The sequence below is a fragment of the Oreochromis aureus genome, linkage group 22 (assembly GCF_013358895.1).
Source record: "Oreochromis aureus strain Israel breed Guangdong linkage group 22, ZZ_aureus, whole genome shotgun sequence".
In the NCBI taxonomy this organism is placed as follows: domain Eukaryota; kingdom Metazoa; phylum Chordata; class Actinopteri; order Cichliformes; family Cichlidae; genus Oreochromis; species Oreochromis aureus.
The window spans coordinates 34,457,930-34,485,541 of record NC_052962.1 but is presented as its reverse complement, the minus strand read 5'-3'; the positions used below and the strand labels follow the sequence as shown (position 1 = coordinate 34,485,541).

The window sequence follows — 27,612 nt, the reverse complement described above, 5'->3', positions numbered from 1 at the left end:
AAAGTTATGTAATTTATCTATGGTCTGCTCTTATGCAGAAATGATACTGTTACGGTGTATTCTGGAATAAATATAAAATAATCATTTAATATAATTTAATATTCCACAAAACTATAACATCAAAATGATTTAGTAAGCAAATGTGTTATGCAAGAGGTGAGTCATACTTTAATAAGGGGCCATAATGCATTTCATTTTCAGGCTTGCCATTATTACATAAGTGCTGATATCAAGACATGCAAATATGTTTCTGAACTAATCAATTTATGACTCACTGTGCAACCTGATCTGGATTTTTTCTCCTGTGACATTTGAAGCTGATCCTTTGCCCTCAGTAGCCCAGGATGTGTGGTGAAAGGTGAAAAAATGGTGAAAATTTTAAAAATAATCCCAATTGGATTGCTAAGGAGGAGATCAGTTATTACTGAGACAACTGACTATTTCAGCAGTGATATCCATCATGACGCATGATGTTAAAACCATCGTATTTTGTCCTTTTAAACATGGACCTTTTGTACTTCTGTATTTTCATTCATTGACTCCAGACCACTTTGGTATGATTCATAGTTCACAATAATCTGTATTTGTCTTATTCTGGACTGTGGTTCAGTCCCTCTGTCTAAAAGAAACTCTTTCAGCTCCTCATTTAAGCCAGTTTTTATGATTGGCTGCGCCTGTTGCTCGAAAAAAGAAAACGTAGGCAGGAGGTGGGTGCAGGTGGAGCTTCTGGTCTCATACACAGAGCCGTGTGCTTGAGATAACCATATTGTAGATATCCTCTCTCCTATGACATCAGACAGAGCCAGAAATATATGAAATGCCCGCCCCGATTTACACTATAAGCAGTATAAAAGATGCCAATGCAGAAGTGCCTTGAACCTGTTTTATTTTTTTTTTAAATGGCCACTGTGAGGCGATACCTGTGATTGCAAAAATACCTCAGAGAAAATGGCCATTTGCCCTTTGTGACCACTTTGCTGTTGGAATTATGGGCTCAGTGTTTCACTCAGTATGATGTGAAACGAGTGACTAAGTCTGTTTTTGAAACTTTGGTCATTCTAGGTTTCAGAAAAGAGGATCCATCATAAAAAAGTAAAATCATAATTCGTCCCCTTTAATAAATTTTGTCTTTATATAAAATATCAACTGACAAAACTATAACAGTTTTAAACACAAGTGACACATAAGATTTTATTTACCCATTTTTTCCATTTATTTAACGATCTTTCGATCAATTTTAATTAACAAACAAACTGTCTCCAAACTACTGTTCAAATTCCCACAAGAGTTTTTAAATGAGTGCATATTATGAACAAGTAAACACAAAGGAGGCTGGAACCAGGCAAGCTTTATTGGTTTTAAACTTTTAAACAAAACACTGCTGGCAGATTAAAATCCTGCAAATAGTACATTTTCAGGAATATTGAAAACAAAAGTCTATTGGAACCAACATGTTTTAGTAATAACATGGCCAATTTTTGTCTGATCATGAATCATTAATGTAAACTTTTCCCCTATCATTGATAATGTAAACATATCCAGGGTAACTGGCATAAAGAATATACAGTGAGAAGATATATACACCCAAATCACAGTCTGAGGAAACGTCTGCGCTGAATAAAGGAAGTAAACTTTTCAAAAGTGGTTCACGGAATCAGAGCTCTACATCTCTAATGTGATGTCCTCAAAAACACTGTTCTGATTTATTTGTATCAAGAAAAAAACCCTCAGAGGTCAGCTACATAAATATATCTCTGTGTGTGTCTGTTTGTGTTACTGTGTGTGTGTGTGTGTGCTCGCTACACAGCAAGGATGCTCAGCTTTGGCATTTAAAATAAATATCTCAAAACATAAAGCAGAAGCTCTCATAATCAGCTGCTAAAGAATTTTCTATTTCATTTTCACATAGCAAATATTCATAAAATATGCTATTAACACTGCAATTAATTTGCTACAATGTTTTTTGTTAACAGTATCACAGGCTGTAAGCGTAACATTTCTCCCCAGTAGGTCTAAAAATGGCTACAAACAATGCCCTATGCTAGGCATGATTGTTATTATGCTACAAAAACAAGCAATCTTTCTGGTCACTGTGCAACAGCAGAACCTGGATAGGAGGCAAACTGGAAAATGTGTTTCATAGTAACATATTTATAGGTACTCACTTTATTCAGTTAGTTTTTTTCAGTATACCTCGAAATAACCCCAAACAATCCCAAATAATTCCAAATAATCCCAAACCTGCTCTCTGTAATATTGGAAGGACTAACATTTTCCTGCTATGCAACAAACTGTAAACATAGGTGACCTTAAATTTTCTATCTTGCTGTTTAAAAAAGATTCATATTATGAGGATTTAAAATGTGCAGATTAAAAGTTTTTTTAAACTTTAAAGTGCTAAGCTAAATACATATTAAAGCATGAAAACCTGGAATGATACCCATTTTTAGTTTGCTCTCCATCCAAGTTTATGTTCATCAAAGCCTCGACCTCCATCTGTTCTTTATATAAACACACAACTTCATTATAAAAACCAGGAAGATTGAGATTCCATTATAAACCTGTCAGTTCAGGTAAGAACACCATCACCAGAGTGCACCAAAGTTAAACACTGTTAGATCATTTCATTGTCAAATCTCACATAGGTCACACAATTTAAGCTATCAGGATTCAAAACGTTTTCGCAGTCCACCTAAACCCAGCCTCCTCCTTTTCATGCAGTATCTGACTAAAGCCCCAATCACACAGGCCTAAAGACTGACCATCTAGTAACCACTGCTTACAAGGGAAATATGTGCATTCTCTTACCAGAAAAATTTATATTCTGCAATCAGTTATGAGTGGTTGCTGGAGATTAAGCAAATATGTCACACAGTGTTACAGTGTTGCATTGAAAACCTCCTTGTGGTTGCTAGCAGGAAGCTGCAGTCATCTGTAGTTTGCATGAAATATGTGCCAACTACATGGTGGTGGTACTACTAAGTGGTAGTAAAACTGTGAAGAGTGCAACATAAACCAGAAACAAGAGACCAACGGCCTTCAAAATCAAAGTGTTAGTTGCAGCGGTAAGGTACAACTTTTACCTGAAGGCAGACATGTTCCATTTCTGGTTTGTATTGCCTTTCAAATTCCATGTATTCCACTACAGCTCAGAGAGCAGTTGGCAAGTGTTTGCAGACAAGTTAGTATCTGCCATGCAAACTACAGGCAACTGTGGCAATCTGCAAGCGACCAAAGCAATCACAACGAGGTTGTTGGTGGAGCACCTCCTTTGCAATCAATTTCACCTAGTGACAACCAGATACATTCAGCACTTACCAACTTTTTTAGGGAATTTAAATATTTTCCGTAGTAACCAGAGGTTGCCAGGGCGTCACTGGCCTGTGTGACTGAGGCCTTAATGACACATCTGTTGTCACTGATGGAAGCTCTGAGAGTTTGCTGCTGCTGTTGCTACGTCAGGCAGAGCAGAAACAAAGCGCCAAATATAAATCACTACAAATGGAAAGAGACATCTTCCTTGGACATTTACTTTAGAAAACTGGTAGATAATCACTTATTAATAACTCCATATAAACCAACCAAGTAAAAAAGGCAAGGTAAGTTCAGTCCTATTGGAGTTCTTTTTGTGAATTGAATAGATTCAAATGAAGTTCAATCTCCACCTGGTTTTACATTTTCTCATATCTGCATGTAGTATTAAGTATACATCTAAGACATTAAATTCTAAGTTCATGGCGTCAACGTTAAAACTCCAAGGCATCCAGTTTGATTGTACCATGGGTGATCACCGCTGAAAGAGACAGTCCCCATTCGCTCAGGTCATGGAAACCTTCAACCTGTGAAGCTCCCGCAGACGCTCTTTGACTGTGCTCAGTTAAAAAGTCTCAGTTACATCTTCAGCTTCATTCCTCAAAATGTTAAACATTCATTCTCAAAGCTTCCAACTTCTAATACAAACAACTTAGAAAATTTGATAGCTAAAACATCTTAAACGTTATAGGAGAACATTTATTTCAGCAAGATCGCAGAAGAGGGAGAAGAAGATCTGTACATTAGAAGTATAAATCTCTATTAATACACAGTTTACCTCTGGTTGTATCTGTAGGTCATGGTACAAGGGCAAAAGTGATAAGTGATACTGATTATTAATACACTGGGCACTCTGTATCATAAAGATGGAGTTTCATGAACAGGGTTGGGAAGAACTGAAGGATGTGGTGGTGTTAAATTTAAATACACCTGGATGCTCCATGTGAAAACAGACGAAACATTAAATAATGTTTTTTTCAATAAACACTAATAAATTTTTTTTTAATATGTGAAAGTAGCTAGGCCTTATTACAGCTTGTCTGCTGGCCTTTTTACAGCACACTTCTGTCAAACATTTTATTTATTTCTTTACATCTGCACTGTAAAATGATGGTAATGCAGGGATGTCTTTTCGTTTTGTTTTATAGCGCAAACTGGAGGTTAGAAATTTCACCAGGGACTTTTCCACTGGCCTTTTGGATTAATATGGGAATCTGTGGGAAATGAAAGTACTTTTATTTACTTTCTTTTTGTCTAAACTTTTCTTCCATCAAGATAAATGTTTTCTGAAATTTAATTAAAACTCATTTAGGCTTTTTTGTTGTAAAATGAAATAAATTACTAAATAAAATCAAGATAATTTTGTTTTAAGTCAGATTAAATAGCCTTAAAAATGGTTCATCCTAGTCGTGAACCAGATTTTAAAGATACAAAATAAACATAGTTTACACAATGTGAAAATGTGCAAACAAACATTCAATGGTCAAAGTCCCCCTTTAACTGAGATGACCGGAGTCAAATTTAGATTTATTCTCTGAAAACTGTGAGCTGTGTTAGATGTAACACCCTCAAATGACTACTGCACGTAGCTTCCCTTATGGACAAATACCAAAATGTAAAAAATAATTATAATAATATACAGATTTTTTAATAATCATTACTAAGGGGTTACTTCCATAAAACCAAGATTTATTTCTAAAGTAATCGAGATACTGCATCGACCTTCCCAACCACATTCACAAAAATATGAAAACATTCATTACAAGAAACTTAGGCAATGTTTTCATATGATTCATAATTCAACATTTATGTTGTTTTTGTGAATGGACAGCATTTTGGAAATGATTCAGCTTCCTGTTTCCTGTGCTGTTTGACACTGTTGCCTGTGTATCATGGCCGTGATGATGAAAGTACCCGTCAGAAACCCCACAAACGTCTTGTTGCTACTAATCATCGTATCTCTCACTCCCTCCCTCCCATGTTCCCTCCCAGCGTGTTAAAAGTTTTGTTGAGTGTCTGTCTTCATCTCGGGCTCAGCATCAGCAGTGAGTCATCCCTCCGCCCACCTGCTTCTCTTCCCCTCCTCCCCTCTTTTCTCTCCTCTTTCTTGATCTCCTTAAACCTCCCTTCTTCTACTTCTTTGCTACAACTCTTCCTCCCACACACTTGGCGGGTATGGGATCTGTGTTCATGTGTGTTTTTGTCGTGTGGTGTATAAGCGCTGTAACAGAACTAATCTAACCCCCCACCCTCGTCCCCAATCCCAGATGTGTTTTTCCCTCCTGCACCCTCCATATGTAAGCCTAGCATGGCGAGGCGCTCATTCGCATGTGTGCGTGGTACCGTGGAGGAGGCACGGCAGAGGGTGGCGCCGCCATAGGCAGGGACTGGGGTGCAGGCCCACTCGGATGAGGGTGTGGCTGAGGGTGGGAGTGGATATGTGAACCCCTGGAAAGGGTGGAGGTGGCACCTGGGTGAAGAGGATGTGGATATGAGGAGGAGGTGGAGGAGGAAGAAGCTGGTTGGAGCTGGTAGCTGGCAGCTGATGACGGTCCAGAGGAAGAGGGTGTTGCCTGGGAGCTGCTGCCCCCCTTGGGAAGTGGCTGCTGGGGTGGAGTTTGGTTGAGCTGGATGGAGATGTCAGAGGAGACATCGGAGGCACTGCGGCCCCGCTGTGGTGGAGCCCAGGAGTCCGGGTGGAGGTACTGGCCGCTGTAGTCGCTGCAGTCGGACATGCGGGGGCGGTACAGTGCAGGGTGGGGCCGGTAAAGCTCCTCCTCAGCGTAACGCTTCATGAAGAGGTAGACAGACATCACTCCTGCACCCTGGAGACACAAACAAAATACTGCAACATTACAGGATGTCCTGTTTGTCTTTTTGTAGATTCAACCAGTGAAAATATTATTTGGTCTGATTAGTTTTTCTTTCTTTTTTTTAGGTTTGTTGTTAAGCATGATGTATCTCACTCTATTAATCTGGCTTTTTAAACACAGTCCTCTGCAGTGATACAGCATGTCTGTCATGCTTTTCCAAACAAAAGCAATGTAATTCTCTCCACAGTCCATCATTGTGGCAATACACTATACATTTTGACCACTTGCATTTGTGCATCTTTGAGTGTGATCCTGGGTGAATCAGGGGGACAACGTCAACTCCATGAATGTCGAGAAAAGCAACACCATTGTGCTGGTCACAGTGCTGACCTGATGTTTCTTTTTGGAGATAAAGTATCTGAATTTCAGGAGCCGAACCATGCTTCCAAACACGCTCCTTCCCGTTCTCATCTATATATGTTCCCCCTCTTCGTTCTCGTTTACGTGCCCCACCCTCCGTCCCGTTTTCAATTCTTTAACTTCTTCGCTTCTCATCAGTACATGGGGATCTGCCAGGCCCAGGAGCCGCCGCCAGTCCCCTTCGAGGCCTTCCCCGAACTGCAGCTCAATTCATGTCCAAGCCATTTACCTTTATCTACTAAAACGCTGTCAAACCTCAAATGAGGACGTGAACCCAGCGAGTGAATTGTGGCTTAGACACAATGGACTCTTGCACTGAAAACTGCTATTTGACCTCTTGGTTGAGTCCCATCTCTCCACCAGCGATGAAAGAATTTGATATTTGTTTGTGAAACAAGTTGAAGTCCATGGGAACAACGACCTTAAAGGAGAAGACCAATTTAGTAGCTTTTGCTTATGGCTAATATTTGTAATCACAGCTCAGGTTTAGTTGCAGGTAGACTGCTTCCCTATCATCGATAGTAAGATATAGAAGCTATGCTTTGGGACTATAAACCTTCATTCAAAAGGAGGAAACTGTAATCATTATGCAGAGGGTGTGAACTGTCAACTAATAAAATAACCATGTAGGCACCCACCTCCATTGTGATGTCGGGTATGAGCATGTTAACGTACATACTGACGTACAACATGTAAGTGTAGCAATATGACATTACTGAGTAGCATGGGCTTCTTCATAGAATCACCAGCAGTGAAAGCGGTTGGGAACAACAGCAACTTAAACATGAAGTGGTTCCCAACTTTGTGGGAACAGTATGGGGATGACTCCTTCCAGTCACGACATGCATCAGTGCTGCCACTGTGCACCAGTGCACAGAGGAAGGACCTTACAGACATGGATGATTGAGTTTGGTGTGGAAGAACTTGATTGGCTTACACGGTCTATCTGATATCATTGTGTTGATGTTTTTCTAGGATCAACATTGCATCTGACAAATCACACAATTATGATGTCATAGCTTTGCAGCTTAGACAATAACTTGCCGATGTCCTTTCAGAAAAACCTTTAAAAAACAGAGCGATCAACGTTTTGTAGATCCAGGAACAACACCAACATGATGAGTATCTCACACTGAGGGGCTTGCACAGAGTCCTGACCTCAACCCAACAGAACACCTTTGGGATGAATTAGAGCAGAGACCAAGCCAGACCTTTATCTCCAACATCAGTGTCTGAGCTCACAAAGGCACTTCTGAAAGAACTGTCTAAAATCCCCAAAGGATTTGAAGGTGTTATAGCTGCAAAGGGTGTGTCGACATCACACCCTTTGCAGCTATAGAATCTATAGATTAAGAATGGGATGTCACTCAAGTTCACATGCAGGTGAAGGCAGACGAGCAAATACTTTTGGAAATATTGCATATATATTATTGCTATCTTTCTTATAGTGGAAGTAGTTTTCCTCTAAAAATATGTAAAATGATTGAAATCACACGTATAATCCAGAACATACCTACTGGCTATAGAATTTCAGATCTAACTGGCCATATTCAAAACAGCTCTAGCAATATAGTTTAGGATAGACAGCAATGCAAGTGACACTGATGCATTGACAATGTCTGCCAAAAAAACCCAAATTAGATGAAGCAGGAACCCCTCTCTCTCGCCATCCATGACACGACAACATCTGCATTGCCTAAGGGAGCCAAAGTGAACAATGCAGAGTTCCCAGAAAATTCCCACACGCATAAAGATTAACTAAACACAAGAATCAGCATCATCCTCCCTAAAGTGCAACACACCATAAGGAGGAGGGTGGGGGGATGAAATAAATCCGTACTAATTTTGCAGAGAGTTGACAAAAAGGCTCGGTGCTCCTCAGCGGAATGAGCCATTATCAAAAATGTATTCATGTTTTCACCCGGGCATCCGCTGAGCATTCACAGCTCATTCACTATTCATCCACAACATCATCGCTACAACAACCCTGAAACCTGAATGCTGATGAACGTGTGTGTGTGTGTGTGTGTGTGTGTGTGTGTGTGTGTGTGTGTGTGTGTGTGTGTGTGTGTGTGTGTGTGTGTGTGTGTCAGAAAAACTGTGTACTTAAATGTTCTTTGCTATTCCAGCGCAGATTAGAAGAAGAGTGGGGAAGAAAAAAGAAGATAAGGTATGGAAAGAGGGCAGAGTTGAAGAAAATAAATAAAAGGAGAGGAAGTAAGATGAAGGAATGAAGTGATAAAACATGTAAAAAAAAAGGGCAAGCGAGTGAACGGATGATTAGAAAAGCAAAAAAAAAAAGCAAAAAAAAAAGAAGAGGATGCCTGAGTGACGCATGCATGAATAAAGATGCTAAGACGGATAAACCCATGTCAAAGGAATGGAAAGACGACAGGTAAATGAGCGAAAAGAGGTTTAAATAGGAAAAGAGGGGCAAGACTAATAGAAGATTAGGAGGAGCATGTGATTACGGCAGGTGAAGACGCGATAAAGACAGATGACAGCCACTTTATGGGCACGAAAGATGGGAAACAAGATGGGAGGATAGAAGAAAGGATAAAAATTGGAATAAATAAGAAAAAATTTAGAGGAAATTGAGGACAAAAATAAAGATGGGATGTGAATTAAAAAAATTAACAGGAGAATCAAAGCAAAAGCTAAGCGAGAAAACACGAGACAAAGATTTAAGCGAGGACTGGAGGAGGAGATTGGAAGAAGAAAACAGGATTATAGACTGAAAGATAACTGAAGAGGGAGGACTAAGATCAAAGAAACGATGGTGAAAAGAAGAAGTGGGAAGGGCAGAAATGGTACAATATGAAGTAAGAGAGAAGAGAGCAGAAGATGAAGTTAAGGCACACCATGCAAGAGGACAGCAGAGGAGATAAGAAGAAGAAGGAGGAGGGGACAACAGAGGATTAAAGAACTGAAGATAAAAGGAGAGAGAAAGAGACAAGATAAAAGTAGAGGACATATAGAGAGAAAAGACTTGAGTGAAGCAGAGAAGAAGAGGCAGCAGGAAAAGGGAAAGGAGAAAGACAAAAGGGACAGAGATGAAATGGAAGGAATGAAGGATGAAGGATGAAGGAGGAGTGGAGCACCCTCTTTCTCCCAGTGAGGAATATTTGGATGCATATGAAGCTGTGCTGCGACAGAGCTGCTGCCCTCAAGTATTCAAGCTATTAACATTTATGAATATTGATGCGGGCAGGATGACGGGCTCCTACGCAGGCACTTTTTAAATGTGTGTGTGTTTAGCTGAATAATTCTGCATTTTCAGCAAGCGTGCATGCGTGTGTGTGTGTGCGACTGTGTGTGCACATGTTTAGACAGCATGGTCGACATCCAAGCAAGATTCCAAACAATCTCTGCGTGAACATTAAGGCTTTATAAATGTTGAGCAGCAGCACATTTTTGTGTCACTGGGAACTTCTCACTGTGCCCAAGCACATCTGCAGTGTGTGAGTTTTCCATTCAGCATGCGATCACACACGTGTTTGTCTGTGTGCAGCAGCCGTGCGTGTTCGTGCTTGATTAACTCTTTGTGAATGCGTGTGGGGGTGCGTATTAGCGTGCTTCAATCACCTCTTTGAGGAGGAAGGAGGAGGCGGCGAAGGCAAAGGACCAGCCGTAGTGATAGTGGAAGAACTGCTCGGGCTCTCGAGGTCGGTTCATCACCTCATCGTTAATACTGGAGATGTACAAAACCAGACCCACCACCAGACTAAGACCTGCAAGACCACAAATACACACATATGGTAATCACACAGTGATAAAGATAGATGGTCTCGCTGTAGGATAATATAGCGTATCCCCGTCTCCTTGCATAAGTAAAATGTAACATCAGAAGATGAGTCAAGTATTGGATGTTATTCTGAGCCATCTGCTTTCCCCAGAGCAGGCACAGGAACTCCCTCAGGAACAGGGTATTCCTGCAGGCTGGTAACCTCTATAAACACATATCTGCACATCAATATGCAGAAGTCGTATAAAAGGGACACGATTTAAGTTACAAAAAGCTTTCTGGTTTTTGTTTGCAGTCTGCTTGTCATCACATTTGAGTAGGCTGCAGTTAGATGCTGGTACTGTGCAGACCCTTTAGTAAACAGAGAAGGTGTTTTATTTTTCTAAACGTAATCTCAAAAACACTGATTATTATTTGACAGTGTTAAGGTTTTATTTGCTTTTCTAATATATAGCTTATATCTGCTTTCATAAACAAACAGCAGAGTACGGACCAGGAAGACTTGACCCGGACACCTTTAAGATAACACGGGAACACCTAGTTTGTAGATAGTTGTAGATAAGCAGGACTCGAAACTCAAAGGGATTAAGTAAGAGAGGCAGATTTATTCCACTGTAGAAAAACTAAAAAAAATACAAAATAACAAAACGTAATCTACACTGGAACCAAAGGACGGGGAAGTTAGGGAACAATAAACAGACAAACTAGAAGCTAACTATGAACACCAGGGAGCCCAAAGACCACAAGAAGGACACACAGCAATGTGGGACAACACGACAACTGGCAGAGGAAGACAGAAGACTAAATACACAGAGGATAATGAGGGGATGTGAAACAGGAGGGAAACACAGCTGGAAGTAATCAGACAAAATCAGACCGGGTGGAAGCAAAACTGAATACAGTTGTGAAACACAGGATGTGAAACTGAAAAAAAAAAAAACAGGAAAGAAGACATGACAGACTACACATGAAACGTGGACACGGGGAGGCAAGGAAACAGAACCATGAAGCATACGACATCAGAGAATTATAACTGAAACCAGAATTTACAGACCCAGTGCCATGACACTATCTACTGTTAGTCTTTAAAGTTTAGGTAGCCTCTGTTTGAGACACGGGGTGTGATATACTCAACATGTGTAGATGCTATAGGATTGTTTATACATTTTAAGTTACTCTTTGCAGCTAAATATGGGGTTCAATGTATTTGCAAATCATTGCATTCTAGTATTAGTTTATTTTACACACAGTATTTGAAGCAGTGATGGTCCTACAGTGGATTCATTAGCTCATCTCCACTGTGGAGAATAGTTAGGAATTAAAAGTATAAATGGATTAAATAACATATCTGAAACACATACTTCTGTTTTTTTGTAATAAAAAGTGACCACAATGACTCAAAAATATAACAGATCCTCTGTGAGAGAAGAAGGAACACGATCGTTTTTACTGTCACCTTTTAGGGCTTCTGGAAATTAGTGTAGCCAAGAGGTTAAGATGAGTTCATTCTGACAATTAAAATAATGGACTGTCACTGTAAACACACTAAGACAAACATCTGTACATACCAATGTTTTGGACAGGGCGTAATATACTATAAGACACCACTATATACTCATCTAAATGCGCAAAGTGTATCATTTTTGAAAGAGTCAAAACAGTTTCATGTTAAATACAAGAGCAAAAAGAAAAAAACAAGCAGATTATGACATTTAGTTCTCTATCCCTCATAAATGTTTAACAAACCTCCAAACTACAAATAACCAGTAAACAGGAGGGGCGAGGCTAATGCTGCATTCCCCGGTTACCCTGAAATACTAATCCCATCTGAATGGGCCTTTCTTCTTGTTTGTGCGCGTGTGTATTTGTGTGCATGTGTGCACTTTGTAGCTGGAATAGCTAATGATAATGTGTCCTGCTTGTACTGTAAATAGGCTGAGAAACAAGCTGTGCCGTGGCAAAAAGAGATAAACAAGAACACAATCCCACAAACACACTTCGTATGGAAGAAGCGAAGCCTCATTAGGAGTGCGTCAGTTCCTCCCCTGTCGACAGACTAACCACAGCAACTGACCTGCAAAATCCTTCAACAGTGAAACCCTCTCATTCCAAACACAGCAAATGATGCAGATGCTTCCACTTAAAATCACCTTACAGCTCATTTTCTCTTAAAAGTGTCACTGGTGGATTCATCTCGCAGACTGTGCTACATAACACTGAAATAAATAAATATATATATAAACACTAGCCTACATGGAGCTTCCAAAAATGTGTGAAGCCATATTTAGGCTGCTACACTGACATGTCACAGAGACTCTGTAGCTCAGCAGATCTGCTGTGCTCCTCCTTAAAAATGTAAATGTATGTTGGACACAGCTGCACAACATGTCATGAATTATCCTATCATTGTTGTCCCCTATGTTCATGATTGAGACAGCTTACAGTTAAGACAACATTATTTAGGGACATTGTAGTGATTAACCCAACAGACTGCATCAATTTGAGGAGTGTTTATTGCAAATGGCACAAAAATGCTTTGTTGACTGGTTCAGCACCCACTTTAACTTTCCAGGTCTCCGCCTTCACTATATATAAAGGGAGAAGCCTCGTTAGTGAAATCCCCGACACCTGTCCCTCCAGCCTCCTTGGCACTGCCTCGCTCCTCCCCTGCAGCTGAGCCGGTGACCACACCTCCACCACAGATATATTTATCAATCAATAGATGCAACCAGCATCTATTGATTGATAAATATACCACCGTGCCAGTGCTAGTTAGCACTGTTGCTGCACAGCAAGAAGGTCCTGAGTTCAATTCCACCATCAGGCCAGGGTCTTTCTGTGTGGAGTTCTCCCCGTGTTTGCGTGGGTTCCCTCCGGGTACTCCGGCTTCCTCCCACCGTCCAAAGACATGCAGCTTATGGGGATAGGTTAATTGGATAATCCAAATTGTCACTAGGTGTGAATGTGAGAGCGAATGGTTGTCTGTCCCTGTGTGTTAGCCCTGCGACAGACTGGCGACCTGTCCAGGGTGTACCCCGCCTCTCGCCCTATGACAGCTGGGATAGGCTCCAGCGCCCCCCGCGGCCCTGAAAAGGATAAACAGAAGCGAATGGATGGATAGATGCAACCAGTGCTGGTCAAGCACGACTCCTGACTAAAAATATGTGTTCACTAGATACTTTTTGTTGTGTAACAGACTAATATCTAGGATAAAAAGTAGTAATTGACCTTTCAATTTCATAGCCCCCAAGAAAAGATAAAAGTTGATAACAAAAATCCAACAAAAGACAACAGGGTATATGATTCAGGTGACTGAACAACAAATGACTAACTGGATGTCGAAAGCATCCCACCTACAGAAAAGTCAACACATATCAAAAAGAAAATTGTTATCATATGCTGTATTTACAGGCAACAAGACTTTGGTGATAAGTACTCATCTATATTGTGATATTTTTTACTTTAACGTCAATCCTCATTTCATGTCAAACCGCTCTATTAGTGGAAAAAGAAGGGGATTAGTCTGAACACTGTATTTCCTTCATTTGGCCATCAGATGGCAGTGTTGTGAACTGAATGCACATCTCAGTAAAGGCCTCCCAGACATGTGGTGCTAGGACCCATGAACACGCATGAATGAGCACACACACATTCATTGGAGAGGAGGTGGAGAAACAGCAGAGAGGGGAGAAAATTACTGGAGGAAGGACAGACAGGAGAAAACAGAGGAAACAGCTGGTACACAGTCACCATGTTATAACCTCAGGCTGCTTTGTGACTGATGGCAAGTTTTCACAAGAAAAATACACACATGCTGATTTTCTGCAACCGCGCGATGTCATTCTCACTGATATGTGGAGCATGCTCTTTTATGGCAAACGAAAAGAGAATAGCGCACAACAGAAGTGAGCTTAAGTGTCGTCAATTTGCTGTTCAGAAGTGAAACTGGCAATCATCAGCCATCGATTTCTCACCTCACGCTTTCAGCCGTGAACAACAGGACAGAAATCTCAGACTACTTCTCAAAAGAAGCCCAACAATTGTTGTTGATTTTTCTTTTTTTAAGCGACAGAACTTCAGCAAAGGTGAAAAGAGGCTGTCAGGGTTTATTCTGAGAGTCTGTTTCCAAACAAACAAACATAAAACTAAAAAAAAGAATAAAAAATATAAAAAACTGATCCTCTTTCAGATGCTCTTAATAAACCTTTTGTTTTCTTTTTTGCTTTTTTCATTAGTAGACTTCAAATTCCCATTTAAAGACCACATAATTATAGTTTCAGTCTTAATGAAATGTGGCATCGACGAGATGGTCATGAGAGCAGTTATGGCTTGGAAATGTGCAGCTGAGGAAAAGATAGGACGCAGAACTAGAGGCAGCTATAGATCCTGAGACTTGTGTTGGGAGTGACAAGCACAGACAGGATTAAGACAACTCCGGTTGGACTCATCAGCTGCAAGAGAGGTTTGTTTAATTAGCTTGGACACATGGAGAGGACAGATACTGGGTATACTGGGAGAAGGATGTGGAAAAGCGAGTTAGAATAGAAGAAGACAGAAGAGGTGGTTACGAGATGTGGTGACAGACGACATGCGTGCAGGTGTAGTTTATATAAAATATAGGTGTCACAACACCCATTATTTTATGAAGCCTTATTTTTTGAGGATTTAATTTATTTTCACTTTTTGAAACAAGATGCGATCAGCGACAAACATGAAAAGGGCTGAGAATCCAAAGATATACAAGCTCATGTGGCCATCACTCGTCGATCACAAGGCGGGCCTACCCTAAAGCATGCCCTCCTTTATTGACCTAAATAAAGGTCAAGGTCACGGGAACTGGAACTCATCAAATGTTTTTAGTATATGCACCTATGATGTGAATTTGAAAATCCTATGTCACCAAGTTATCACATTTACAGACTTGGCTGTCCACTGTGCCCACCCACGGACACACTGGGTGAGAACACATGATACATATTTATAAAATGGAAAATAATGGAAATATATATATAAAAAAAACAGAAAAAATATTAACATGTATTAAAGCAAATTCTAACATGTATATATGTGTGTATATACACACACATTATATATATATATATATATCCATATACACACATATATATATATATATATATATATATATATATATATATATATATATATATATATATATATATATATATATATATATATATATATATATATATATATATATATATATATATATATATATATATATATATATATTTATATACATACATACATACATATATATATATATATATATATATATATATATATATATATGTGTGTGTATATATATATATATATGTATAAGTGTACGTACACATGTTTGGTGTTTGGTATTATGTGTTTCATGCACAGATTTGTGTGTGTTTGACTCGTGTCGATGCATAAATGTGTTTCTCCTTCTTGGCTTGGCGACATTACTATGACATCATGCGTCCAGTCAGCACTCCACCATGCTAAGCTGGCATCTGCGAGGTAAAGCTCCCTCATGCACGAAATACAAAAAAAAAAAAAGTAAAGAGAAACAGGAAGGTGATGTCATCTTGTCGGCTCATAGTAAGAGAGAGAGTGACTTCCAAAAAAACTAAATCTCAGCAACTAATGGACCATCCGAGGAAGCTGAGCAAAAACGTCACCCGGCCTTCCTGCAGCGACACGAGGAGGTGATGTCACCTTGTTGGCTGCACTGACCCTCAAAGCACAACTGAGACACTGAGCTCATTAAAACATTTCACTGTTGTGGTGTTAAAGAGAGAAGACTGGTTTTTAACTGTGATTAGAAAAAGAAACAGGAAGACGTATACAAGGCATAGCAAAGCAAAGAGTCTTCTTATTCATTTAAATACAATTTCAAAGCTGATGTGTCCACTGTTTCCTGATTGTTTCCATAATGTATAAACATAAAACATAAAAACATTGAAAAAACATCTATATTTCAACAATTACTGCGGCTTGTTGGCAACATCACATGATTTATTACATGCTGATTTAAAGTTCTTTCACAGAACCTTGGAAACTTGAAGTCATGTCAGTTACTACGGTGACAAGTATAAGGACTTGTCCAAAAACCTCCCAAAGCACTGCAGCAGCAAATTTCATTGTCATGTACTAAACTGTAGAAGACAGAAACAATGTCAGGCTCTCACCGTCGGGGAAAGCTGAGCTCTTTACATGGACTGCTGGCTGTGAAGTATTTATTTTTCCATACTATAAAAAATCCTGCTGGACCCTCGGACAAAGCGGCTCTGTTTTTGATACTGTCGATCCACATTTGTTTTTACGAGGTTACATTTACATGTTTTCTCAGTGCTTTTTTTTTAACACATTATGAACACTGACCACTGATCAGTGTAAATCATTTACAGATATTCATAATGGTACTTGCATGTGCATATTTAGAGCTTAAAGTGAGATTTCAGTGTAACAAAGGTGGTTTTATTTTTACTGTCATTACTCTTTAGGTCTCGATACAAGCAATTAACCTGGTCTGCAGTATTTTATGACTTTACAGCAAATTTAAAATCAGTGTCACATTCTCACACAGTCTTTTACAAGATGCTCTAAGTGAGATATAGATTAACTGGTAAAGGAAAACTAACATCACAAAGTGAAATGTGTCAGTCGCAGTCGCAGGAATTTACAAGTCTGCTGGAACAAACACTAACGTGCTTTCCAAATCTCCCTTATCAGGCTGCGGGACAGCATCTGAACTGAATGCACAGATGTTTAATGTACCAATTTTACATTTTCAGAGCTCTAATGTGCAGCTGCCACATTAGACATAAACAGCAGCACTGAGAGTGCACCGAGTGCCAAAAAAGCACTACATATGCTCCTTTTATTTCACAATTTTCTGACGGATGCTCTCTTGGCTCTTTTACAGTATCAATCTTGACTTTTGCCTGCTATCGCCTGTCCTCTGATAACGTCTGACTGAAGCAGGCAGTCGCTCCTTTTGGTTTTTTTGATGAAGAGTGAAACAACACATTTACTGTGTGTTTCTGTGCACAGAGACTGAAGCAACAAACCTGAGTCAACAAAGAGGGATTATTACCTATTATGGGTTTTTAGGTGTTGTTGAGCCAGTAAACTGAAAAAAAAAAGCCAGACTATGTCAAACTTTGGTGTACACCCCTCAGGTAGATATCAAGAAGTATTCAAAACTTAAAAAAACAAAAACTTTGCTGTCAAGAGACAAGATAATCTAGCAGCTTGAAAGTGCTACACAATAAGCATAAATACTAGGAAATGAAACTGACTGGAAACAGGTCGTTCAGAAAACTGATGTAAAAAGAACAAACCATTAAAGACTAACAAGGGTGCATGAGAAAATGTATCAAACATTTAAAAGGAAGTGCTGGGACAGAAACTAATGACAAAAAATCCAAGCCATACAAAAAATGCTTTTTATATTATTTGCTTATAAAATAAATTGATCCATAGCACTAACGTGGTCAAAGAGTCCAAAGACTTCCTGAAAAAGTCTCTTTCATAACACAATTTCATTGATCTGCTGTAGCACAATACAGTCTCTGGGTAAAAAGTATGTTTCCACCTGAGAAAGGTATGTGGACAACTAACATTGAATCCATTTTCATTGTTGAGCATGTCTCTCCAAAACTGTGGACATTAAGTTGTCACTATAAGAGATCCTCTTTGGTTGGCTGCAAGGATTTGCTCCAGTTTAGTTGAAAGAGGCATTAGTGAGCTCCAGTACTGATAAGAGGTAAAGGGACCTGGCTCGCAGTTAACATTTAAGTTCATCCCAAAGGAAGATGAGCTTTAAGTCGGCTCTTTGTGCAGGTTGCTCTGCACAAAAATAGGGAAAACCTCTTCTTTGGAGGCATGATAAAAGGCACTGTCATGTTGAAATACATTCAAAAAATGTTGGAGACACACTGCTGTTTAAAACTCTGTTTTGCTGGAGATGAGCCCATGATAAATACCTCCGGGCCAAATATATCTCGTCGGGGTTGTGTGCACACTTTAAGCCGCATAATATAATTTGGGTGAGTGTTACAGATAAAGTAAATCTCGTTTTTTAAAAGCACCATAAGGGTCACCAAGTGTGATCAACCACACAAAACAGTTACACCCAGTAACTTTCCACTGGGATAGAACTCGACTGCACTGGAAGTTGATGTCCAGTCCACTTACTGCAGTGAAATAATGGGAGAGTTTTGGCTCAGACCCCAAATGTGTCATCCCGAATAAAAATAACCTCCTCATTACTGAATTTCTGATTGAAACGTCAAAATGTACTAAAGCTACTTTCCAGATGCTTTGACTTATGTTGAAAGTTTTTACCAAAAGCCCACAGCAAGACCTCAAATCACTGCTGCCCTGTAGCTCCTCCAGCGGAGAGCAATTATTTGGAATTAAGCCCCATTCACTGTTCAGCCAGCAGCAAGAACAAGGTACGGCCTGACATGCTGTCAGCTGGGAAACACTTAGAAGAGCTGCAGAGTGAATCTTCCATCCACTGAGCCGTCTCTTTTATTAACCTTTAGGAATGTTGACTTTTAACAAGTGCACCTCTCGTCTGCTGCCTGGTTGCTATTTAACATCTTATCTAAGCAGACGGGTGAAGGAGGAGTTTGACACCTTCAAGGCTTAGGTGTTCACAACTGTTATGCTACAGCACAACAAGAAAGAGAAGAGCTTTCTAACTAAAATCAAACTAACTCTAAGGACAACAAGTTAAAAATGCTATTATAGAACCTATAACCTCAACCACTATAATCCCTAATAGACTACGACGCTTTTGCTAAAGCCTTTTTATCTGTAGCACTGCGATGAGCTTTAAATCTTCCACCATCACGGACGGTAAAGCCTGCAATTTAAAGCGAGGCAAGGAGAGACTGACCTGCAAGCAGTTGATGAGAGTTCACAGTTGGATTTAATCACCTGATCATAAACCCCTGAGAGTGCCTGGCAGCTGAAATGTCCTCAGGATGTGCATATGTTCCATTAATTTGATGGAGCTCACTTTTATTTTTTGGCATCAATACAATGAGAACATTTGATTTTGTGTTTCTTGTATAACCAGAGAATGTGTTTTCTCTCTGCAGACCCTCCGTCCACAGATTTTATGACTGCTGTGTGCTTATGTTTGTCTCCGAGGCGGCTCTGCAATGACTGAAAAAACCAGCAGAATAATTGGAAAATCAGGAAACAAACTGTGACAAGAAAAGCGTAGTTGTGTGCGGTTGTTCCAGGAGTTCTGTGAGGTTTTGATTGTTTCCATGAGTAACATGTCGCCTCATGAACAACAGTTAGTGTGCACAGGCTGAGGATATTTTATTTATCCCACTCACACTTTCGTTTGAGATTAACTTTACCTGACAGAATGAAGAATATACCAGAAACGAAGGCGAGGATGGTGCGCTGCGGCCGAATGTGCCCGATGTTGCTGATTACAAAGGCGGTGAAGACAAAGAGCAGGGAGACCATGGGGAAGGGAGTGGCGGTCCGGACCATTTCTGAAGAAAAGAAAAGGAAGGAGGATTAGTAGAAGAAGGAGTGTGTGATACGAATAAAAATGAGGAACTTCAAACTCATAAAAGTTTAAGACTTCAGAAATGGTCACATTAATCAAGAATAATTTGAAATGTTACCAAATTATTTCCTGAATTAAAAATAAAGCTTCAGGCAAATTAACTACGACACATGAAGTCGATAAAGTGGATTTTTTCATACTGAGCAGAATATTTCTCTAAAGCCCCAAAATGTCTAATGCCATGTTGCTGCACATAATAACAACGTTGTGACTTTATGTTTGGGTTGTTTTGTGTATTTTAAATCATTTAAGGTGTATCATGTTGTTACATCTATTTTTACAAATTCTGTTTTCTTTGGTCGTGGGAAAATTGGAAAATCTGCCCCAATGATCACTGTAACCTCACAGGTGTAGCATAGTGTAGCACACCATTTACCATAAAACTATCAAACCATTAAGAGTCAGATAACTGCATTTAACATCATACTGGTTGCTGCATGTAGTAATTATTTCCAATCGCCTTTTATTTTATATAGCCTCAGCTTTATTGTGGTTGGTCTGTGTAAGTTCTTAGTCATCTACTTCATGGTACTCTTAAGCACTTGAGTTAGAGGCAAATGGACCTCCTTTTATGGTCATGAAGATGTGTCACCTCTCATCTGAAAAGCTTCGCCACTTCTAAAAACTGATGGCGAGTTCCAGGTATTAAACTCATCGTGGGGTTGTCACCTTGGAGGCTGTCCTGAGAGATCACCATGTGAGTCACTAAGGGTCACATGAATGAAGGTGTGAATTAAAGACGTGCAAAGAATTTTTCTCATGCACAACATCCCGGCTGAGCAGAGCCAGGTCAAAACTAGTTACTCTCAAGGACAAAACAACTAAACACAAGCTGAACAACATTATGTATGCTATGCAATGCAGTGAGGGGTATTAAGACTGATACTGGAGACACAACCAACACATGGGAGAGCCAGTTCATTAGGACGAGACTGTGTATCCCCTTTTATTTACAAGAACAAGAATTACTTCTACTGTACTGAACAGTTGTGATAACACGTTGTCTTTTTGTGTTGTCAGAAATCTTCAAGTAACCACAGGAATTTTCACTGAACATATGTATAACCAGAATACTGCTGGAGCTGTCTCAGTGTTACGTTGAGTAAGGTCTATGATTTATTCAGTAACCTCTCCGACTGAGCCGCTGCAGTGTTATGACTTGTGCATGTACCTGAGGACATTTATCTAGCATTAAGCGGAGCACACGTCTTCCCCCTGGTGTCTTTAACAACACTGAGTGTGTGCTTTACTTCAAAGAGCAAACTGCAGAGGGCCAGTTCATAGTGTCAACATCTTGAATCATTAAAACAGCTCAAAGACAAAAGGAAAAAAAAAACAAATGGTGAACTCTGAAATAGTTTTTTTTTTTTTTCAAATAAAAATGTTGCTTTATAGGTTATTTGGTTAGCAACATTTGATAAAAAAAAAAATCTGGCATAATTGACTTAATTTACAAATTCCTACAAAAAGTTTAAGTTAACAAAAATCATGTTAGCAAACATGCAGACATGCCTGGAGCATTTTTTGGCACATGAGGAAATGGTTTGGCACTTGCTCATCAGTGGCATCTGAATCAGTGCAGTTTGTCCACAAGCCTAAAGCTCAGCTGTGCCACCAAACATAAAACTAAAGAGTGCATCAATCTTCTTTCTGCTGAAATGGACTAGATTATTTTCATTAGGTCTTGCACCAGATGCTTCCCATTTCTTAGACATCAGTAACCTACATGGAACAGATATTTGAAGGAAGGGAAAACTTAAAAACCAAACCTGAAAAATGTGCATCTTATCTCTAAAAGCAGTAGAAAAATCACGAGTGAAATGTGAATTTTCAGTATTTGGGTGATCTTAGATACAGAGCTAACACAGGTTACACCTATACACCGGTAATGTAGTACAGCCATGGTTCCTCCAACTACGAAATCATGTAAAATGTATTCATTTTTAATAATCTCATTACTTTTGGACTATTGTAACACTCTGTACTCAAGCCTGAGTTAAAAGACCATCTCCTGCCTCCAGCTTGTTGAAAATTCAGCTGCCAGACTTTTAACAAATTCAAAGAGACAGCAAAACATTGCATCCCACATCCCATTTTTACAAGGCCACACTAGCTAAACACATTTGAGATCAAACTGATATTAGTTGCATTTACATGGCGTCACTCCTGCATCGATTACAGATTTACTCAGGCCTCACGACTTGAGCCACTGCCTGTGTTTCTCGGGTCAGACTGGTCTAACCGTTCCATCAGCTCATCTCATTAAAGAAGGCACTTTCTGTTTGAAACCATCAAGTTTTGAAGTCTTTACACAGACAGGGAGTGTGCTAACCTCACGTCCTCTCCAAAACAGTCCCACCGTTCTGTGTATAGTCCTGCGTAATGACTGAAACCCAAAGTCGAAGTGACCTGGCAGAGAAGCTAATCTTCTAGCGTCATTGCCGTGGTTCTGTTTTTTTGTTTTTTTTTTAATCTTTATTTAACCACGAAAAAAATATATCCATATTATATCCATTAGAAAATCTCTTTTACTATAAATAATTTATATTAAATAATTTATTAATTTATTTATTGGTGTATTATTCAGTGTTTAACTTTTCCATTTTAACATTTGTATTTGTTGTTGTTGCTTTAACTCTGCTTATTAAACCTATCGTGGGGTTGTCACCCTGAGTGTCGTTTGTGTTTTGTAAAGCACTTTGTAACCAATGTTTGTAATGTGACATGAATAAAATGTAATATTATTGTTATATAAATCTGTTGAAGTGAAAGGTGTAGTGGTGGAGACATGCAATGATCTAATGTAGCAAAACCAAACACAAAACAATAAAATGTATTAAACTTCATGTGTACCCTGAACTGTAAGCAACATGTAAGCCTTTAGAAACAACTTCTGATCTTATGATCTGTATATCGCATGTAGAAACATTTTCTTCCAGACATGTATACTCCATATGTTGCACAAATAGGTGCTCTGTCTTTAGGAGAACTGGTGTTTTAAGTTTAATGGTAATTCCCATTCTGTTTAATCAAACAGAAGATGCTTCAGTTTTCCCATTTTCATACTTGCCCCACATAATATCTTCCAGTAACAAGTGTTTTTTTTATTATTTCTACCTGAACCACCAGAGAGCACCTGTCAGATCAGTCGTCAGAGCCATGCAGCGCTCTCCTCTTTCCTTTGAAACTTGTTTTTATTCCTTTGTTCTTATATTACAGACCCACACGAGGCATCACAAAAACCATATGTAAGGAATATTTAAGTCAACAAAAGATATGTATGCATGTATTTTGTGTGTCTTTTGTTGAGTGACTCATAGAGTCACAGCTCTATTTAGCACTGAGAAGACAAATTAGAAAACAAGTGTAATAATAGACTGATGTGAAACAGATCTAAAGACAGAAATGTTGGTGAGTCTGGTCTGTCTTCCTACGAGAGACTTTCTCTAGATGCAGATTAAAAAGAAGGTGAAAGCTTTGAAATTTCAAATAAATATAAGAGTCTGTGTGTGTATGAAAGTGACTTACTGAGTATGTTGGCTGTGTTTTCTGTCGTGATCTCTATCTCTGGCTCTGTGAAATATTCCGATGCCACACATCTGCCCTTCTCGGGCCCTGGGGGAGAAAGAAAAAAAGTGAAAAAGAAAGAAAGATGAGAAAAAGGAAAGCCACGAGCGGGTAGCACGGTTGGACTTGTTTGGGTGGCAAACAATCGTGGAATTATGCGCATGCAGAAATAAAACCAGTATAAACAAAGTAAAAACAGAGGTTATAAAACCCAGAGAAAGGGCAGGCAGCCAGACTGAGACAGAGCGACAGTGGAGACAAAGAGATTTAGAAAGGACAAATAAAATGAGAGGTGAAAGAGAAGCGGGGCATCTCAAAAGAGATGAGTTTAAAAAAAACAGAAACAGGGAGGCAGAGAATGGAAGGGAGAGAAAAAGTGAATTAGAGGCAGAGACAGATGGAGGTCAGGAGGTTCGGGAGAAAACAAGGTCTGAGCAGAGAGGGAGAGGAGCTGAATGCAGACACAACGATTAACCTCAAACTGTAGCCACAGACACACACATGCAACACACAACACACAAACCTGACATCTGTATGTATACAAAAATATGCCAGAAAATGATGCACAAATCTGCAGACAAATGTGATAGCTCTCCTCCCTCTCTCACCCACACACTCTCTTCCAAATGCCACTGGCGTTTTCCCTCCTCTGACCTTTTGTACCAGGCGTCAGACAACAGGGAAACACAAACATGGCCACCTCCCCAGAGCAACACCATCATGACCCGAAAGACAGAGACAGCTACTGCAATAAGGACAGCTATTTGTGTCTCGGCGTCCTGCCTGCTGGTGTTTGTTTGCATGTATGAGTGAAAATACCTTTTTTATCATTCGGTTCAAAAACAATTATCTAACAAAGCCAAATTCTGCCACAGGTGACTTCTTCTTCCACTCCTAATAATTATTGTATATATTTTAAGAAGTTAGATTTGAGCATAGTCTTTAGCTACGCATCATCCAACAGCTGACGTCATGGTTGGATCTTATTTACGAGTTTAATGCCCATAATATGCCCAAGTTAGATATCTGTGATGTTTCGTACAGCAGAGGGTTGAACTATCAGAACACTCAAAATGTCTCTAATGCTTCTGTTCCACCAGGATGCTGGTGACTGAGTATTATACAGCTTATCTGGGGGTAATTTTTGTAATGGAAAAATCTGTGGGCTGCAGCACCTCACAGTGGAGCCCCGCCAATAGCCACTGATGTCATTGGCTCCAACTTGGAAACCACTGACTTTGTGGTGGGTCTCAGTATCTACCAGAGAAATTCCTGCATCATGGTGAATTTTTTAATGAACATTTTTGCATCAGTTTATGGTAAAGATATCTGGAAAATGTGTCACGGCTCTCTGGCATGAAATAACGATTCTCAGCTTTTATCCCTGCTGAGTCAACACACATATACGTGTATTTATTCTCCTGCCCTCTTTTTCTGATACTCCAGATTGGGTACCAGCATTTGTCTGGGGAAAAAGGGATAAAGGTAGTCTAACTCAGTTTCTGATCTTCTGCAGGTCAGGACACGGGTCCTTGTTGCACATGAAGCTTACCATGTGCACATAGTCTGCTGTTTTCATTAGCAGCTGTCATGCATTGTTTAAGCCTTGAACACAACAAACGTGACAGAGCAAAATTTATTTGAACCAATGTGCCAAGAAAAAAGTTAATTCATTGTAAACATTGTGCAACATGAAATCAATATATTTTAACTGTTTCACTTCGATTCATAATCATCTTTGGAAGCGGTGTGAAACAGACGCAGTGCTCAGCGTTTATATAAAGACTAATTTTTTTCCAAAACCTCAGAGTGGATTAAGAGAGCAAATTCAATAATGTTAGTCCCTCAGATGAGCTGAACTTTAACTGTACCAGCTGCGAGCCTTAGACTGAATGGCAAAGATAAGGCTCTCCCTTTGGGTTGCTTGTTTTATGAATTGCTGCCATATTTTTTTTTCACTGTTGTGTATCCAGACATTAGCATTTTGTTGTTGAAACGTCGATCAAAAGCCACACTTTGACAAAAAGGTTTGTGACTGTGGCTCATACTATAAAATAAATATGAAAGAGGGCGATTTTTAATAAATAAGTATAATCATGGCAAAAAAAGTAACTTTGGCTGTGGGATATCGGACTAAATGTATAAATCAATGGCATCAAATTATCTTTACCCTGAAAAAAATTTATGTCACACGGAAAAGCATGATTACTAACTGACTTAAAACATAACTAAACTGAGCTTATGTAAATATAATTAATTTTATACTGTGGAACTGTTACCAACCGGCCACAAAGCAGACCCTCCAGAGGCCAGAGTGCAGCGCCATCTTGACCTCAGTGGTCTGGTTCTGCTGCAGGACGATTCCCTCCTCCATCAGCAGCCAGTAGTCTGTCGACACAGCGACGCCCACCAACAGGAGACCGCAGGCCCCAAAAACCGATGAGAGAAGCGTCAGCGCCCTCGTACTGAATGAACTCATCTGAGGAGAAAGGAGATAAAATCACGGTGATCAGTGTTGCTTGTGATAAATACAGCAGGGATCAGCATGCAGTAAGATAAGGAGGAGAAAACAGTGAATTAATTTGCTGGATTAAATGAATTAATCAAAGAGGGAAAGAAACGAGCTATAGCACAGATCAGGAGTGGGGGGCACTACAAATAGTGGGGCGGCACAAAAAAACAGAATTAATGTTTCAACTCATTGTAGGGTGTTTTCCTCTCTCTTGTGCTCACGTTTATTAAAAGTATTAACAACTTAGAACAGTCTTGGTGGTGGTGGTGGTGGTGGTGGGGGGGGGGGGGGATCTGGGGGTGTGGCCACAGCCCCCCTGGCCCCCCTTGGTGGTGCCCCTGACACAGGTCAGCATTATCTAATGATTTCTGTGGTGTCAGTTAAAGAAAATGTGGAAAATAAGAGATGACGAGGACACACAAATTGATTGTTGATTGATTTTTACACACTGAAATGTGCACATGCAGCGCACGAGTTCAGGGACATGCATACAAGAGTGGACGATGATTTTAATCTGTCTTGAGTTTCATTGATCTCAGCTATGAAATATGACAACTTCAGAATGAACCACTTTCTTGTTGAATAGCAGTAAAACTTTCAGTTTAATTGCTTACATCAAGCAACAATTCACAAATATTTTTCATTTTATGAAGCTGGATCCTTAAATACACAAATGCAACACTTTCTCTCTAAATATGTGATAAAATCCATCATTTTCAAGACTAGACCTTGAAATTTTGCACCTATCTTTATCCAGTGTTTAACATTCTTTGTTAAATTCATATTAAAGTCAAATATTTTAAGAGCTTTAAAAATGTCTTTTTGTATCTCTCCATAAATCAGAAATTGCTGTCTTATTATAAATGTTCAACACTTATATGCACATTTTGGATATTTTCTGTTCGTCCCTGTGAAAAAAGACATATTGTTGAAGTAAAATAGCAATGTTTATACCAAACCTGAATTTTTAAGATATTTAAGATGATTTTGCAAACAAAATATATGGAGGTAGCACACTTTAAAGACTGTAAAATTTGCAAAGATTGAAAAGTGGGCCTGTAAATTAAAAAAAGAAAGAAAGAAAGTTAAGAAAAGACAACGATGCGACAAATTACACTCGGAAATATTTTGATATCAGCAAAAAATGACAGAAAGCAAATGAAGAAAAGTTTCTTGAGGAGTTAACAAGTCATCTCCTGCAAAGGAGAAACAAAACATATCATTTGACGAGTGAGAGGGAGAACAGCGATAACTTTGATCCTACAGTAACTCAGGTCCTGTTCGTTTGAGAATGAAAGGCTGTGTCTAAAATATGTTCTCTTCAAAGTTAATTCATTCAATAATCAGAATATCTCACAGTTAATTCACTGCATATATACACAGTTAAATCAGTGTGGAATTGAAGAGTGGAAAAAATCTTTGACAAATAAAAGAAAAATATGGAAGCTGCAAAGGTTTGGTAAATAATAAATTATTTTCACTAATAGTTAAAACTATAAGTGAACTGTGGTCTGGTCACAGTTTTGTTTTGTTTTTAAATCTTTTGGATGCTGCTGAGGATCAGTAAGTAGCCTAAATAATTTTGGCAAAGCTCACACTGTGACTGGCTGATCAGCTTCTTCTCGTATCCACTGTGTCAGGCTCACACGAA

At 39.3% G+C, this 27,612-nt stretch overlaps 1 protein-coding gene across 1 annotated transcript in view; it reads right to left on the bottom strand.

Moving 5' to 3' along the window:
- Positions 1–1,386: 1,386 nt before the first annotated feature.
- LOC116311818 (voltage-dependent calcium channel gamma-7 subunit-like) overlaps positions 1,387–27,612 on the bottom strand; it is a 43,153-nt gene continuing 16,927 nt past the window's right edge. Inside the window, exons 2-6 of the mRNA XM_031729031.2 lie at positions 25,733–25,928; positions 23,411–23,497; positions 19,665–19,805; positions 10,131–10,276; positions 1,387–6,137 (exon numbers count right to left, since the gene is read on the bottom strand). Of these exons, the coding sequence (XP_031584891.1) occupies positions 5,616–6,137; positions 10,131–10,276; positions 19,665–19,805; positions 23,411–23,497; positions 25,733–25,928 (1,092 nt within the window). The 3' untranslated portion in view covers positions 1,387–5,615. The remainder of the gene's footprint in view (positions 6,138–10,130; positions 10,277–19,664; positions 19,806–23,410; positions 23,498–25,732; positions 25,929–27,612) is intronic.